General features: G+C 50.9%; 1 protein-coding gene across 11 annotated transcripts in view; it reads left to right on the top strand.

Annotated features, from left to right (window-relative positions):
• The window catches only part of NUMA1 (nuclear mitotic apparatus protein 1), an 832,005-nt gene that overhangs the window by 216,477 nt on the left and 599,263 nt on the right, over window positions 1-16,265 (top strand). For all 11 annotated transcript variants that reach the window (XM_078658631.1, XM_078658637.1, XM_078658630.1 and 8 more), the window contains exon 7: window positions 3,646-3,736. In XM_078658631.1, coding sequence (XP_078514757.1) covers window positions 3,646-3,736 — 91 coding nt within the window. The remainder of the gene's footprint in view (window positions 1-3,645; window positions 3,737-16,265) is intronic.

Genomic DNA, 16,265 nt, shown 5'->3' on the forward strand with positions numbered 1-16,265 from the left:
CGGTGCTCCAGATCACCGCCATTCGCTCCTCGTTGAGTCCGCTTCAGTTGTCGCAAGTAGTCCACCGCCTGCTGCGGGCTTGTAAAAAAACGTTGTTTGCCTTGGTGGGTCACGCGGAGTCTCGCCGGGTAAAGTAGTGCATAGTCGATCTGCGCAGCACGCAATTTCTTTTTTACATCAAGAAATTTGTGGCGCTCCTCCTGTACTAATGGAGTGAAGTCTGGGTAAATGGAGAAATGCACCCTTCATATACCAGATCATGCTTTGCGCGTGCTGTTCGGAGGGCCACATCACGGTCAAGGTAGTTGAGCAACCGTGCAATTATGTGTCTCGGCGGCTGGCCCGGCTTAGGCCGCGGTCCCAATGACCTGTGCGCACGTTCCACTATAAGTTGTGTGGAGAAGGCTTCTGCGCCGATGGAGGTCAGGAGTAGCTTCTCAATATAGTCCTCCATTCGTCACGTGTTGGTAGATTCTGGAATGTTAGTCACGCGAATATTATTTCGTCGACTGCGGGCTTCCAAATCTTCATTCTTCCTCGCAATCACCCTTAGCAAGTTATCCATCCTCGCTGATTGCGTCGCATGGCTGGTGGTCACGTCATCAGCGTCAGAAATACGCCTTTCGGCTTCTTTCAGTCTTTCCTCAGGTTGGTCCACTTTGTGCACAATCGCATCCATCCTGGAGGACATACGGTCCACCTTGTCAACCACAGTGGCGAAGCCCTACCGCATTTCCTGCAACAATTGGTGCATATCCAATTCCGGAGACGGAGCTCCGACACTCGCCACGTCTGCGGCAGGGGAACCAGCCGCCGATGAGACAGTTTTAGGTCCTCTTTAGGGCGCATCAAAGGACAATTTCGACTGACGATTGTCAGGCTTCACCATGGTGCCAATGAAGAACAATAACAGTCTCTCACCTGATGCCAAGCTTGCGGCCGCCTAGGGTATCACCCCAATACTAGGTCGGGGCGGTGTCCTGCGAGTCAGGAATGAAGGCGGCACGTGGCGGCCCCGACCACCATGTATTTATTCCAGGGGCCCAGGTTATTCAGCATGTATCCGTCGAGAGGCCAATCATAGGAAGGAGCACACTGCAGGGCAACCACTTATCTCTAAGTTTCCAGGGGCCCTAGGTTAGCAAATCAGCAGCAGTCACAACTTCACCTGTGTCACATCAACCAGCCCCTGGAACTAGGGCTCCCAGTAGTATGTCACAATAGGCAGGCGCTATGTAGCTAGTTCATGGATCACACACTTTTAGGCCCCAGTCAGTGCAGCACGATACATGTGGGCGAGCCAAGAAGCCGTCCGGTGCGGCCCCCACAGGGCAATCACAAGAGCCATTCAGGTGTCACGCCTCCAGCGGCGATGGAAGGTCCCAGCTCTTTCAGGGGTTCGTCCACGCTGCAGCCAGGGGGGAGAGCCAACTCACTTCGCGTACAAGCCAGCGTAAAGCCTCACCGGCCCAGGGGCACCATAATCTTCCTACCCGCGAGCCTTGGCGTCTGTCTCACAGGCCTCCAGGACGCTCCGGGTGACATCCGCCGCTCCGGACAGCCGCTGCAGCACTCTGTAGTTGAATGCAGGAGCCCCCACACGAGGCACACCCCAGCCGACCCCGGGCTCCGCAAGGCCGCAGAACTACCGGCCAGCGCCGACCGCCGCAGTACTGTGGGCCTACTTGCAACGTGGCGTGCCGCGGTCTTTCCTACCCTGGGTCACCGCTCGCCACGCCTCACACTTCTCCAGTGCAGGGTCCGGTGGAGACTCTCGTGCGGCAGTACACGCCTCAGCAGCGCCAAAACAGTCAACATTTCAGCGAGGCTGGGCAGCAAGCTTACACAGGGACGCCCCGTTTCTTCCATGTGGTAATTATTTTTAGAAGGATAAATAAAGGATCATTCATCCAGGCAGCGGGAGCCTCGCCAGATGGCGGCCATTCCGCTTGTGTGCCCTCTAGCGCCCCAAAAGTTCCAGAGTTATGTGGTTTCTCTGCATTGAGTCAACCAAAGTTCACAACAGCAAGTCATCCAACAAGCATTGGCATAGACAATAGGTCTCGCCGTTGAGACCTTATAAGTGTTTAGTTATCCAGCACAATCTCCTTGGTGCAACAACATAAAGTGTTGCATGGCTAAACACTTATACGGTCCCAAAGGCGAGACCTATTGGCTATGCCAATGCTTGTCATAGTTTAGAAACCAAGTGGGTCAAGGAGTGACCACTTCGTCTGGCTTTAAAAATACAAGGAGTGTGTAGAAATTTCAAACTCTTGGATCTCAAGGCTCTGGATTGCAAGTTAAGTTGCTGTCTCTTACTCCGATATATAGGGCCCTTGATATTCAAGGCTGTTATGAAAACTAAAGTAAGAGCCTTAAATTGAATTCTCTTAATCACGGGAAGCTAGTGGAGATGATATAGATGAGAGAAAATGGAAAGATGGGAGGGAATTTTTAAAAATGAGGCAGGCCGCCGAATTCTGAATGAATTGAAGCCTTTACAGGAGAAAGGCCGGAAGGCCCAGATATAGACAATCGCTTGGGAGCGATCTAAAAAACGATTTCAACCAGTTCAAGACGTGACCTCTGACATCAATTGTTTCAGTTCAGGGAAGTAAGGTGGCATGAGAAACTGCGTCGAAAGCCAAGGTCAAGTCCAACAGCTTGAGCAGCACAGGCAAACCCTTGTCTAGCTTATACTTAACAAATTGATGCCTCTAACAAAGTGGACTCCGTGCTATAACCCGGGCGAAGCCCAATTGAGAATCATGTAGCAGCGAATTAGATCCTAGGAAATGCAACACCTGTCTGATACCACTGCGCTAGCCCATGTCATTGCCCAGCTGCGGTGTGGGTATCGGTGCATACATTCCCAAAGCACTAATGTCTTGATATGCAAGTCTGGTAGAAAGGTCACTTTATCCCCTTGCTTCTTCAAAACCTTTTGGTTCAAGTCCACTTCACAGGCTATCCTCATTTGAAAAGTACTCCTGTGGTATCTATACTAAAATGATAGAATTGTGATTAAATGTATCCATCAAAAGAACAAATTAACTCTGGTTACTATTTTTTGTGGCTACTCTATCCGCAGATAGCTCTCACTGTCTTCCGCCCCCACCTGTTCTGTGGAGTGGCCTCGATCTCTCATCTAAAACGTGCCTAGTTAGCGTTGAGTAGACTGTCTCCAACATTTCTTGGAGGCTCTGCTTCTCTGGGTGAAGAAAGGGACAAGTAGTACGTTTTCCGAACCCCTTTCACTTGTCTGCAGAGAGAACTGCCTGCTCTCTTATGCTACTAACCTTTTAGATTTTGCGGTTTAAATAATTTGGATAAATAGGCATTTCTTCCTGATTATTAGCAGGGCTCACCAATTGTCAAATCACTGTCCTTTCCCTAATAGAGCCCTGCACAATGTTTGGATGCAGTATGAATTGAGAAGGTGTTGCAGACACCTAGTTGTGCTTTTGTATAGGTACAACAAAGGGTCAGTATATATCTGTGGTTCTTGTATTAACATCTAGTTGCTCAATACTACAATGTCCTTGGAATTAGTTTGTATTCATCATTTTACTCTTTCACTTAGTGCAAGTGTATACATTGAGTTTCAGTTAAACACTCTTCCTACTTTGTCTTCTCATTTAGGCAGAGCTGGTCTCCATTCTGCGCTTTATTATGGAGAACATTGATCATCTATGTTTGAATGACACCCTGACAAATTTTTTAAAGAAGGACGGTAAGACAATAAATTCTTGACCTTTTTATGGAAAGCGCTTTCAGCCATGTTCAAGGCAATGGTTGGTGAATGGTGGCGTCATTTTCCGGACTATTGGAATGAATGTTCTTCAAGGTTGTCTAGTTTGCTAAGCATGTTATTTTGTGTTTTCCCTAATGTTTAACTGTTCCTTTTCAGTCTATTGTTCTCTCTCCTTTGATGTTCAGGTTCCTTGTGAAAAGGCCTGGTTGAGCGAGAGTGCCTAAATAAACAAATCTGATAGACATGTAGCCGCAGATTTCTTAACTTAGAATATCCCCAGGCGTTTGTCAGCCCACCAGTTCGTCTCTCATACGGGGCACCCGACTGGGTCCCCGTGTGAGTATTCCCTTTTCCTCTCTCACTTACCCTGTGTCACTTATTTTACTGTCTCACGAGGCTGAACAATCACCATCCGATTGTCCCCATATCCCCTGGGCAATAAGAGACCCTGCACTGCAAAAGGGTCGTAACGCCGTCGACTGGATTTTAAAGCGAATCAGTTTAACAGCCGACTATTGTACACAGAAGCTGGAATCATTACTAATTTAATCTTAGGTTGCCTTTTGAAAAGAAAATGTGGAAACTAAGCTGTACACGTTACATGTTTTTCATTGTTTGTTTTGTGGTTCCATTTCACTTGGGGTCACAAAAGCACTATTGTTTTTTCTTTGTATGTGTGTATATATCAATTCAAATTTTACAAATCTGATAAAAAGAATGAATGTGAACATAAAGTCTGCAAGGCCCTCTTTCTTTCTGACATCAACTTAACCCGTTTTTAGGTCTCGCCTAGCGACGCAGCGGTTGCGCTGCTCGCCTGGGTGAGATTTATTGCTGTCTACTTTAGTTCGAAAGGGGGACAGGACATGTGCACGCTTTCAGCGTTTGTCTGCGTTTCAGGATAGAAGATGTGCACTCCCGGTCAGGAGATGTGCATGCGTACGGAGTCTCTTTTGATGGCGCACGCTCCTCGCAGGGTTTTCGCGGCCTTGTCGTGTGTGTGTGTGTGTGTGTCCCAGCGCGTGTGTGTGTGTGTGTGTGTGTGTGCCAGCATGTGTGTGTCTTATTAGAGTTCTCATTTTTTCAAAAATGGGAGAGCCACTTTCCAAAGTGCTACAAAAAGTGCAAAGATATCCATAGTGCACAGTCAGCCCTGTGTGCGCAGTGCACATCCCCACAGACCCAGACCCACACTCACTCCATCACCCAGCTACTATGGCTTTAAGTCGGGGCTCAGACAAGAGGTTCTCTCCTGCTCACATCCGTGAACTCACCCCAAGCCTGCACAGCCCCCCTCCCCACATAGGGCTGGTTGGGATGAGGTATTCGGTGGGCAGCAGCTGTTTATCTAAGCCTGAATGAAGACATGCCCAGCCCTCTCCACCCCTGAGACCATTCACAGCCCCTGCACAATGAGAACAAAGGTGCAAGCCCTCCCCCCACCCTCGCCCCACTGCAGCAGAGTCACCTAGACAGCAGCGCAGAGGCATCTCACGCCCCCCGCCCCGGTAACGGTAACAACGACCCGGGCAGGTATGAGGTACCCAAAGTAACAGTGCAAGCATGGCAAGGATCACACGTGCCTGCGGAAGATGTCCTACGCCACAGACAGCCTGGACACAAATACAGGCTTTTAGTTCTTTTTAACCCCTTGCATGCGTCATGGTGGGCGTGTGCCGTCCGAACCACGCCACGCCATAAATCACCCGCACCGCGGCTAAATTTGTATAAACACACACACATACCCCAACACCCCCCACCCCGTCAAGTTTATCACATAAAAATCTGTTCTAGGATAACGTGCAAAGCGGCTAGCCGGGTGTGACAGGGGCTGTATTTTAAGGGTAACTGGGTTTATTTGAAAAGCAGAAGCAGCAGAAGTGCCTGGGAACAACAGAAGGGAGACACAAAGCACTAAATAAAAATAAAAAATAAAAACACACACTGTTTCACTTAGTTTTGGGAATGGCAGAAAGGATTTTCAATTTGGTCCTGTCTAGAAGCAGATGTCAGAGAAATTCTTTCCATTCTGGGTTATCGTAATATTTATAAAGCGCTTACTGCCACTTGGAACAGAAGAAATACCACAAAGGGGCCTGCGGACCAGAGAACAGTGCCAGTCCGCACAGAGTGCCGCTCAGCCTGTGTCTGTTATGTGTTGGAATCCCTCCATGGAGGGGTGTGCTATGTTTTAAGGCTGCATGTCAGAAAACTGCCACGTGCTGTTTCACGTTGAGGTGGTTCTCTCACAAAAGGGTCATTGCAGGCAACTGGGGGTGGGTCAAAGATAAGCTTCTGCAGGTCGTTTGTGGGGGTTTCATGCCACAGGTTGGTTGTGAAGTAAACTTTACTCGTGCAAGTGGTTTTATCACAGGTCACGTCTTTTGTTCATTCAGACGAATCCATCATTTATCATCACGTTTGTGGTGGGGCATAAGGGAGAGTTTCTAAACGCTTTTCCAAGGGGAATCATATCTAGATTAAATTATATCGCACACCCCTTGAAAAGGGATGTGCAGCTGGTTATAGGGGTGCCTTCTATTGCCATGTGAGATGAAGCCCCTCCCAAAAGGATACTATTTTTTTAAAATTTTTATTGAAAATTAACAGTAACCGGTTACACAAGGCAAGAGAATCAGGAATACGCTCATGGGTCCATGTACTTGGTGCTTCAGCATTGCTGCATACATAACACAGTCACGGTACTTCGTGAGGGGGGGGGCAGCGAGGAAACCAGTAGCAATACAATTAAATTAATAGTCGGAATGTCAATCAGGGGGACAAGGTATCATCACGAAACAAATCTTGTGGGGGGGGGGGTGCATATATTGCCACGGTATGTGTTCCATTGTGACCAGATTCTGCCCCACTTTTTGGGCCTTCCACGCGACAGTCTTCTCGCGAAACATGCACCAGTCCACATTCTCTGCCCACAATGTTACGGTCGGAGGCCTACGGGAACCCCAGAGCTGTGCAATGTCTCTTTTGGCGATCATATTGCCAAGGGTCGCCCAGGTAATCTGTGCCGTATTGTAGTCATTGGGCTCCCAGACATTCAGGAGGCAGCGCCTGGCCTCGGGCAGTAACGCCACCCCGGTGACCCTCTCCATGACGACATGCACACGGGACCAAAACTCGACCACCTCCGGGCATTCCCATAAAATGTGGAGAAAGGTACCAGTCATACCGCAACCACGCTTACACAAATCATCAGAAGAGTAACCCATGCGCACCAGACTCGGGCCAGTGACATACACACGGTGGAGGATCTTAAGTTGAACAAATCTAAGGCGTGCGGGTATGGCAACTTCTTTTGGCGAGGACAGAGCGGACTGCCAGTCCTCATCTAATTCTAGAACGTCGGCAATCCACAAGGCCCTCAGGCGCACAAGCAGGTCAGCCCTGTTATAGATCAGCTTCTTGTAAATTAATGAAATAGTGCTGTCGGGCACATGGCCATCCAGAATACGATCCTCAAGGGGTGAGGATTCAGGGATATCTGTACCCACAGCAAAGACCGACAGGAGGGCATGTCGGACCTGAGCGTACCTGAAGAATTCTCTGTCCCCAAGTTCATACTCCGTCTTAAGCGCCTCGAAGGTCTTGACATCGCCTTTAGACCAAAGATCCTCCACCTTAGTGATTCCAATCATATCCCATTTGTCAAATCCTTTTGTTCGCCATAAATTACCCAGACATTCAGTCATACAAGGGGAGGGGGGGGGGGGTCGCGCGAGTGAGTCTATCCTTCCATCCCAAGGCCGTATTCGCATCGTGCCACACACGTACCGCGACTTTAGTGGGTCCAGTCAGTGTTTTACAGAGCCCCCTGGAATACAGCGCCCTATTGAAGTTCCCCCCCGGCAGAAGGTGTTTATCCATTGCGAAGGCAGGGGCGGGACCGGGAACATACGTTGCGTGATTGACCGCACTTAATTGGGAGGCCCAGTAATAGCGCCTGATGTCGGGAAGGGCGATGCCTCCGTCATACCACGGAAGCGTGAGTTTAGACAGAGCAACGCGTGCACGGCCATCCAAAATCCGTTGCCGTTGTAGACACTCCACCTCCCGAAAGTAACGAGAGGGAACGGAGTCAAACGAGTTCTGGAGCGCATACAAAAATCTAGGCAGCGACATCATTTTAAAGAGAGCCGCACGTCCGAGCGGTGACCGTGGCAAAAGATGCCAGCGTGTAACATCTAGCTTCAGCCGTTGAAGAGGGGGCAGCAAGTTGCGCTCATAGGGAACGGTGGGGTCCAAGGAGACCTATATCCCCAGGTACTTAAAACCGGTCTCCGTTACTTGAATCTGAAATCTACGGGGCAACGGGGGGGAGACCACCAGCCAAAACGTAGACACAGGATTTAGTCCAATTAATAACCCGAGTTCTTCCAAAGGAGGTAAGAACATCGAAGAGCACGTTTAAGGATTTCTGAGGGGAAGTCAGATATAGGAGAATGTCATCTGCGTATAGCGAGACACGATCCTCGAAATCGGGAGCCCACCGAATGCCCTTTATAGAAGGCTCCCAACGGAGCCACTCCGCCAACGGTTCCAATGCGAGGGCGAAGAGCAATGGAGACAGCGGGCAGCCCTGCCGAGTACCGCGTCCGAGTGCGAAAACACCGGACGCCTTCCCGTTAACCACCACCTGGGCAAGGGGCATCTCATAAAGAAGTTTCACCCAAGCGATGAACACGGGGCCGAATCCAAATTTTGAGAGGGCCGCCCAAAGATAGGGCCATTCGATAGTGTCGAAAGCCATGGTAGCATCAAGGGAAGCTAAAATGGGCGACTCAGTGAGGGTCCCAGCCCTCGCGAGAACTCCATGGAGTCTCCGAAGATTAAGGGCGGTGTTCCGATGAGGAACGAACCCTGACTGATCCGGATGGATCAAGTCCCCGATCACCTTAATCAAGCGATTAGCTAACCATTTAGCTAGAATTTTGGGTTCGGCATTAAGCAAAGATATAGGTCTATACGAGGCACAACTATCCCGTGGCTTACCCTCCTTGTGAATTACCACAATTGTGGCAAGTCGAAGATCAGCGGGAAGGGAACCAGAGTCCAGGGCCTCAAGGAACATATCCTTCAAGTGGGGCGCCATTTTGTCGGGTCGCAGTTTATAAAGTTCAATGGGTAATCCATTGGGGCCCATTGCTTTGCCTGAGCGGAGGGAACGTATAGCCCCCGCTACTTCGTCTGCCGTAAGGGGTGCATCCATGAGGTCTGTCATCTTCGGAAAGGCAGGGCAACGCAATGTCACGAAGCAACAACCGGGAGTCTTCCTCGTCCCTATCGCAGACAGAAGCATACACCGTCTGAAAGTGGTCAACAAAGCACTCTACAATCCCAACAGGGTCAGTGACACACTCACCATTCAGCCTCTCAATCACGGGGACAACGCGATTCACTCTTTCTTTCTTGTCCAGCCACGCAATCAATTTACCGGCCTTGTCACCCACATCATACATCCTGCCCTTTTGCTCCCTGTTCATCACCTTAGCCGCGTCAGTGACGACAGACCTATAATCGGCCTGTTTCAGACTGAGAGAATGCATTTTTTTTTTTTTACTTTTTATTGATTTTTAAAACAAGAAAACAAAAGAACAATACAAAACAAGGCAGTACATTAAAACGGGTCATCACGTTGTCTGCGGGGGGGGGGTACATAGAGAATCAAGCGGTAGTGCAATCAATAATTGGGGGGGGGAGAGGGGGGGGGGGGAAGGAGTACAAAATATATACAATACAACTATATTCCTGCGGAGGAAACGTCAGGTTGGGAGGAAGACAAATCATCATCAAATTCCGACATTGGGGGAGTACATATATCTCCACGGTATGCGTTCCATTGGGTCCACACTTTCCCCCACTTGCCTGGTCTGCCACGGGAAACATAGTTTTTTCTCGAAACATGCACCAATCCATGTTTTGTGTCCACCCCAGAAGTGTCGGAGGCCTCTGAGCGCCCCACAATTGGGCAATATCACGCTTGGCTACCATGTTGCCCAAGGTCGCCCAACGGAGCTGCGCTTGATTGTAGTCATTCGGCTCCCAGACGTTCAACAAGCATCTTCGCGCTTCAGGCATCAATCGCACTCCCGTGACCTCACTCATTACTTCATGCATGCGGTTCCAATAACGTAGCACAGCAGGGCATTCCCAGATAATATGAAGGAACGTAGCCACCATACCGCATCCGCGCCTGCACAAGCCATCCATCGAAAATCCCATTCGAACCAGACGTGGGCCAGTCACATACACCCTATGCAAAATTTTCAGTTGAACGAACCGAAGACGTGCCGGGATAGCTACTTCCTTCGGGGAAGAAATAGCGGACTGCCAGTCCTCATCATCGAGTTCTGGACCATCTCTGGTCCACAACCCTCGAAGACTATCTAGTAGATCAGTCCTGGTATTGATCAACTTTTTATAAATTAGCGAAATCGTGCCATCAGGAACGTGGCCATCCAGAATCCGATCCTCGAGCGGGGACGCCTCTGGCACGTCCGAGCCTAGTGGAAAAACAGACAAGACCGCATGCCGGACATGCGCATATCTGAAAAATTCCTTATCATTCAACCCATACTCAACTTTCAATTCCTCAAACGTCTTGACCCTGCCCTTGATCCATACGTCATCTACCCTACTGATCCCGATCATGTCCCACCGATCAAATGCCTTCGATTGCCAAAGGGAGCCCAGTTTATCCGAAGCATACAGTGGGGTAGCCCGGGTCGGCCTGTCAGCCCATCCCGTGGCCGCCGTAGCTCTACGCCACACCTGCACTGCTGTTTTGGTGGGGCCCGTAAGAGATTCGCCAGCTGATCTCGCATATAGAGCCCTATTGTAGTCCCCACCGGGTAGCAACCATCTGTCCATCGCAAAAGCCGGGTTTAGTGGGGGAGTGTAGGTGCCATGGTTGATGGCCCCCAATTGAGAGGCCCAGTAATAGCGACGAATGTCCGGGAGAGCGATGCCGCCATCGTACCAAGGGAGTGTAAGCTTCGAGAGGGCGATGCGAGGACGGCCCCCCCATAACAATTGCCTCTGTAGACTCTCAATCTCACGAAAATAATCCGCTGGCACTACATCAAGCGTGTTTTGAAGCACATAAAGGAATCGGGGGAGCGACATCATCTTAAACAACGCAGCTCGTCCCAAGGGAGAAAGGGGGAGTCTGCTCCAAGTCCCGACATCCGCCCGAAGGCGTCTGAGAGGGGGCAGCAGATTGCGCTCATACCTAAGTGTGGGGTCCAAGGTGACAAAGATTCCCAGATATTTGAAACCATCTAGTACCACCGGAATAGGACAATCACGGGGCAGGAGAGGAGTATCACCGGAGAGAACATAAACGCAAGACTTAGACCAATTTATAACTAGGCCGGAATTTTTACGGAAAGAAGTCAAAACGTCGAAAAGGACGATTAACGATTTTCGAGGCGATGTGAGGTACAAAAGGATATCATCTGCATACAGAGATACACGGTCTTCAAATTCCGGAGACCATCGAATGCCCGTCATGGATGGTTCCCATCGCAGCCAAGCCGCCAGTGGCTCTAAAGCAAGGGCAAACAAGAGTGGGGACAGCGGACAGCCCTGGCGCGTACCTCTACCAAGAGCAAAGGAGGCCGAGACACGTCGATTCACCACTACCTGGGCTAAGGGATCAGCATAAAGCAATCGAACCCAACGGATAAAGGTGGGCCCAAACCCGAATTTGGAAAGGACCGCCCAAAGATAGGGCCATTCAATCGTGTCAAACGCCATGGTGGCGTCCAAAGACGCCAAGATGGCCGACTCTCTCAATGTCCCCGCTCGCGCGAGGACTCCATGCAAGTGCCGAAGATTAAGTGCCGTATTGCGATGTGGTATAAATCCGGACTGGTCCGGATGAACCAGATCGCCTATAACAGCCACCAAACGATTAGCAAGAACTTTGGCCAGGATCTTGGGTTCAGCATTTATGAGGGAAATAGGCCTGTAAGATTCGCAGCGGTCACGTGGCTTACCCTCTTTATGAATAACCACTATGGAAGCCAATCTCTGGTCCGGAGGAAGAAACCCTTCTGCCAGTGATTCCAAAAACATAGATCGCAGATATGGTGCCAGCACATCCGGACGGAGCTTGTAAAGTTCTATAGGGAGTCCATTAGGGCCCGAGGCCTTCCCGGAGCGGATCGAACGGATAGCGGTCGCAACTTCATCCGCCGTGGGCGGAGCTTCCAGCAGGTCCCTCTCAGAATCAGACAAGCATGGTAGCGAAATATCGCGTAAAAGCATGTGAGAGTCCTGCTCCGGTCTATCGGACACAGGGGAGTACACTACCCGAAAATAATCGGCGAACCTCTCAACAATCCCAGCAGGGTCCGTGATACTGTCACCACTCGCGTCAACTATAACAGGAACCACTCGACTCGCGCATTCTCTCCTATCCAACCAAGCAAGCAACTTCCCAGCCTTATCACCCACATCATACAGACGTCCCTGCTGTTCACGACTCATCTCCTTCGCTGCATCAGTCACCAGAGCTCTGGACTCCTGTTGTTTTAGGTCCAACAGATGAAGCCTCTCAGGGGAGACCCCAGCATCAAACTCTCCCTCAAGAACGGTAATTTCAGTCTCAAGACGGACAACCTCCTCTCGTCTACATCTCTTAACATTGCCAATCGACGAGAGGGCCTGCCCCCGAATTACAGTTTTGTACGCCTCCCACAAGGAGACAGAAGAGGAGACTGACCCCACATTTTCGGCAAAGTATTGATCAATTGTCTTAAGTAGTTCCGCTCTAATCTTAGGATCACGGAGGTACCATGGGTTGATCGGGGCCACTCGACCCTCCGATCCCCCATGCGCGTTCACAACCAACCACAGTGGGGAGTGATCCGAAATACCCCTGGCAAGATGTTTCACCTCCCCTATACGGGAAGTCTGGGAGGAGGGCATCAAAACATAATCCAATCTCGAAAGGCTGCCGTGGGCCCCAGAGTGAAAGGTATACTGTTGTTGTCCAGGATGATGTAAGCGCCAACAATCGGTCAGCACCAGCGCCTCCATGAAGTCCCCAAGCCAGGATTGGAACTTAGCGAGAACTCGGGGAGGGTAACGATCACACATCCCAGACACTACTGAATTAAAGTCTCCCCCGACCACAAGCAAACCCTCGGGGACTCCCAGAATCACTCTTCCCAGATCTGCATAGGTCGTAGATTGAAGACCTGGGGGTATGTAGACAGAAAATAATGTAACCACCCTACCCTCCCAACGCCCCACAATGGCGGCGTACCGCCCTCTATCGTCAAGTATAATGTCGTCAACAGCGAGGGGGAGGGAGGTCCCGATTAGAATGCCCACCCCTCTGGAGCCAGAAGTGAAACCTGAGTGTACAATGAGACGATAGCCACGCCTATTCATGGCGTGGCACGTATTACCCAGCAAGTGCGTCTCCTGAAGCAAAACCACATCAGGGGACAAGCGTCTCAGTAACTGCAAGACCACTCCCCGTTTAATTCTGTCTCCCAGACCATTTACATTCCAACACAGTATCCGTAGTCCCCTACCCCCCATCCCAGAGTCCACCCCAAGTCCCCCCCCACACCAGCCGTGACACCACAACACAGAAGATCATCAGTATTATGCCTTGAAAAAAACAAAGAAACACATCCCTGAACTTCCCAACCCCCCAGAACATCATACCCCCCACCCCGCACCCCTGCGTTAGACTCAAAAGCCACCCCAACTCGCAGCGTGCCTGTCGCCCTAACATACAACTAATCTACGAAAAGAACCCCAGAGGAGGAAGTCTCACCCACCCCTCACCCACACCCCAGTAAGACAACGGAATAGCAATCATCAATATAGCAGCGAACCACTGCCGAAAGTCAAAACGTTGGTCCGGGGGCCGATGTCACTCCCTCTTCCTGCTCCGTCGGGCCGCCCTCCGCTCCACCGGAAGGTTCCGATTGTTCAAATCGCCCTCGTCCCGTAGGCAGCGAGTCCAACCAGTCATTAGCCGCTGCAGGATGGTCAAAGAAAAATGTTCTGCAGGATGGTCAAAGAAAAATGTTCTATCGTTATGGACGATACGCAATCGAGCCGGGAAAAGCATGGCATATTTCATGTCCCTGTCTCTCAGTCTCTTCTTCACTCCTTGAAATCCCAGCCGCTGTTTCTGGACTTGTTGGGTGAAGTCCGGGTAAAAGCTGACCGCAGCGTTCTCATATTCCGTGGGGCCTGATGTGCGGGAAGCCTGCAGTATCACATCTCTGTCCGAAAGTTGAAAATCCGCGCAATGATGGGGCGCGGAGAGGCACCCAGCTTGGGCGGGCCACCCGGGACACGGTGGGCCCGTTCTACTGCAAAAAATTTGCTCAGGCCCTTGGGCGCTAAATGATTTAGGACAAGGTCCTCCACCAGTAGGTCCACAGCTGACGAGTCTGTCTTCTCCGGGACACCGACCAGTCGGACGTTGTTCCGTCGTGCTCGGCCCTCAAAATCGTCCAAGCGACGGGAGAGATAGTCACGGGCGGATCTCAGATTACCGACCTCCGTCTGGAGGTCAGAGACGTCGGTGATAAGACTAGTAGTCTTCAGGTAGAGAGACTTGACCTTTTCGTTGGTTTTTGCAAGATCCGCCCTGATCAGATTGACGTCTATGGCAACAGTGTCCAGCTTGTGGGTTAGGGCCTCATACTGTTGTCCCATCACGGCCTGCATCCCAGCAATGGCGCACATGACGTCTTTCAACGACGGGTCATCACCCAGCAGGGATTCGTCCACAAGGCCGGCCGGGGGTTTAGCCATTCTGCTCGGAGAGCTCTTAGTGAGGGTATATCGGTCCATGACGTTGGATTGGACAGAATCGCCTCGCGCTGCCGGTCTGGTCTTGCGCCTCTCTGCTTCAGGCTTGGTGGCCATCTTAGGTCGTGTGCCCCGGAGGGTATTCTGAGACCTAGTGAAAATGGCTACACTCGATGTGCCCGCAGAAACTCAGAGAATAAAGTGAGGACCAATCACTAGGCAAAGAGCAAGAAAGTCCGGATCTCCGAGCGATGTTGCGAATAGTTGAGTGAAGCAAGCAACCAGGGCGACCAAGGCAAGGTCAATGACGTAGGGTCGTCAGAATCGAAACCGAAAGTAAAAGACCGGGCAAGGGAGGGTAGCGCAGGCCGTTGTTATTCAATTACTACCCGGCTGGCAGAGTAGGCAAGCCCGGGGCAGTGCCATGGAGCAGGCCGCCAACATTCAAAAAGCCATATCTTTGGTTCCCGGAGACCAAATCGAAATTCGCAAACGGATAATTGATCAGCAGGTTCTCGACCACAAAAGCCCGTCGTCCAAATCAGGATTAGTTGCAGGATAGTCGATGGAGGTGGCGAAGGTCCGGGAGCTCTGAGCTCACGCGACCATCTTGGGTGCGCGTTAAGCTCCTCCTCCGAGAATGCATTTTTAAACGTGTTACTCCTGTATCAAGGTCACTCTCTAGTGCAGTTATCTCAGTTTCTAGGCGCACCAGTTCCTCATTTTTAGCCTTTTTGGCAGCAGCAATCGGTGAAAGAGAATGCCCACGAATGACAGCCTTAAAAGCTTCCCACAAAGATACAGACGAAGAAACAGACCCCACATTGTCATTGAAGTAATGATCCATGGCTTTAACAAGTTCAGAACGGGTTTTTGGGTCACGAAAGTACCAGGGGTTAATAGGAGCCACTCTGCCTACACTGCCCGCACCCACCGCAAGCCGAAGCCACAAGGGGGAGTGATCAGAAATACCCCTGGGAAAATGGCGAACCTCACTGATGGAGGAGGATTGGGCCGATGGCATTAAGAAATAGTCTAACCTTGAGAGACTACCATGTGCCCCTGAATGGAAGGTGTATTGAAGCTGTGTAGGGTGCATCAACCGCCAGCTATCTATGAGCCCAAAGGCATCAAGTAAATCGCTCAACCACATATGGGATCTAGCCAAGTCCCTGGGGGAAAACGATCAGCAGTACCAGAGACACCCGGCTGGACCTTTCCGCCAGGGATTCGATGTGCACGCTCGACCGCAAAGAATTTAGAAGGTCCGTCCGGAGCAAGATAGTTGGAGACCAGATCTTCCACCAGGAGGTCGGTTGCAGAGGCCTCGGGATTTTCAGGGACCCCAATAAGGCGCACGTTGTTGCGACGGGACCTGTTTTCATAGTCCTCCAGACGACGAGCCAGCACATCCCGGGAAGAACGCAGATTCCCAATCTCGGTCTGAACGTCCGTTACATCAGTGGTCAGGCTGGAAGTCTTCAGGTCTAACGCCTTGACCCTCTCGTTAGTCTTTGCCAGGTCCGCTCTTATCAGCGTAACATCCACGGCCACCGTGTCGATCTTGGAGGCAAGAGCCTCATATTGCTGCCCCATGGAGGCCTCCATACTGGTGATAGCGCCCATTACATCTTGCAGCGACACTCCTGGTGTCGTGCCCCAGGCAGCCTTAGGGTCATCAGGCGTGCGGCCAGCACTACTGGGG

The sequence above is a fragment of the Lissotriton helveticus genome, chromosome 8 (genome assembly GCF_964261635.1).
Source record: "Lissotriton helveticus chromosome 8, aLisHel1.1, whole genome shotgun sequence".
Taxonomy (NCBI): domain Eukaryota; kingdom Metazoa; phylum Chordata; class Amphibia; order Caudata; family Salamandridae; genus Lissotriton; species Lissotriton helveticus.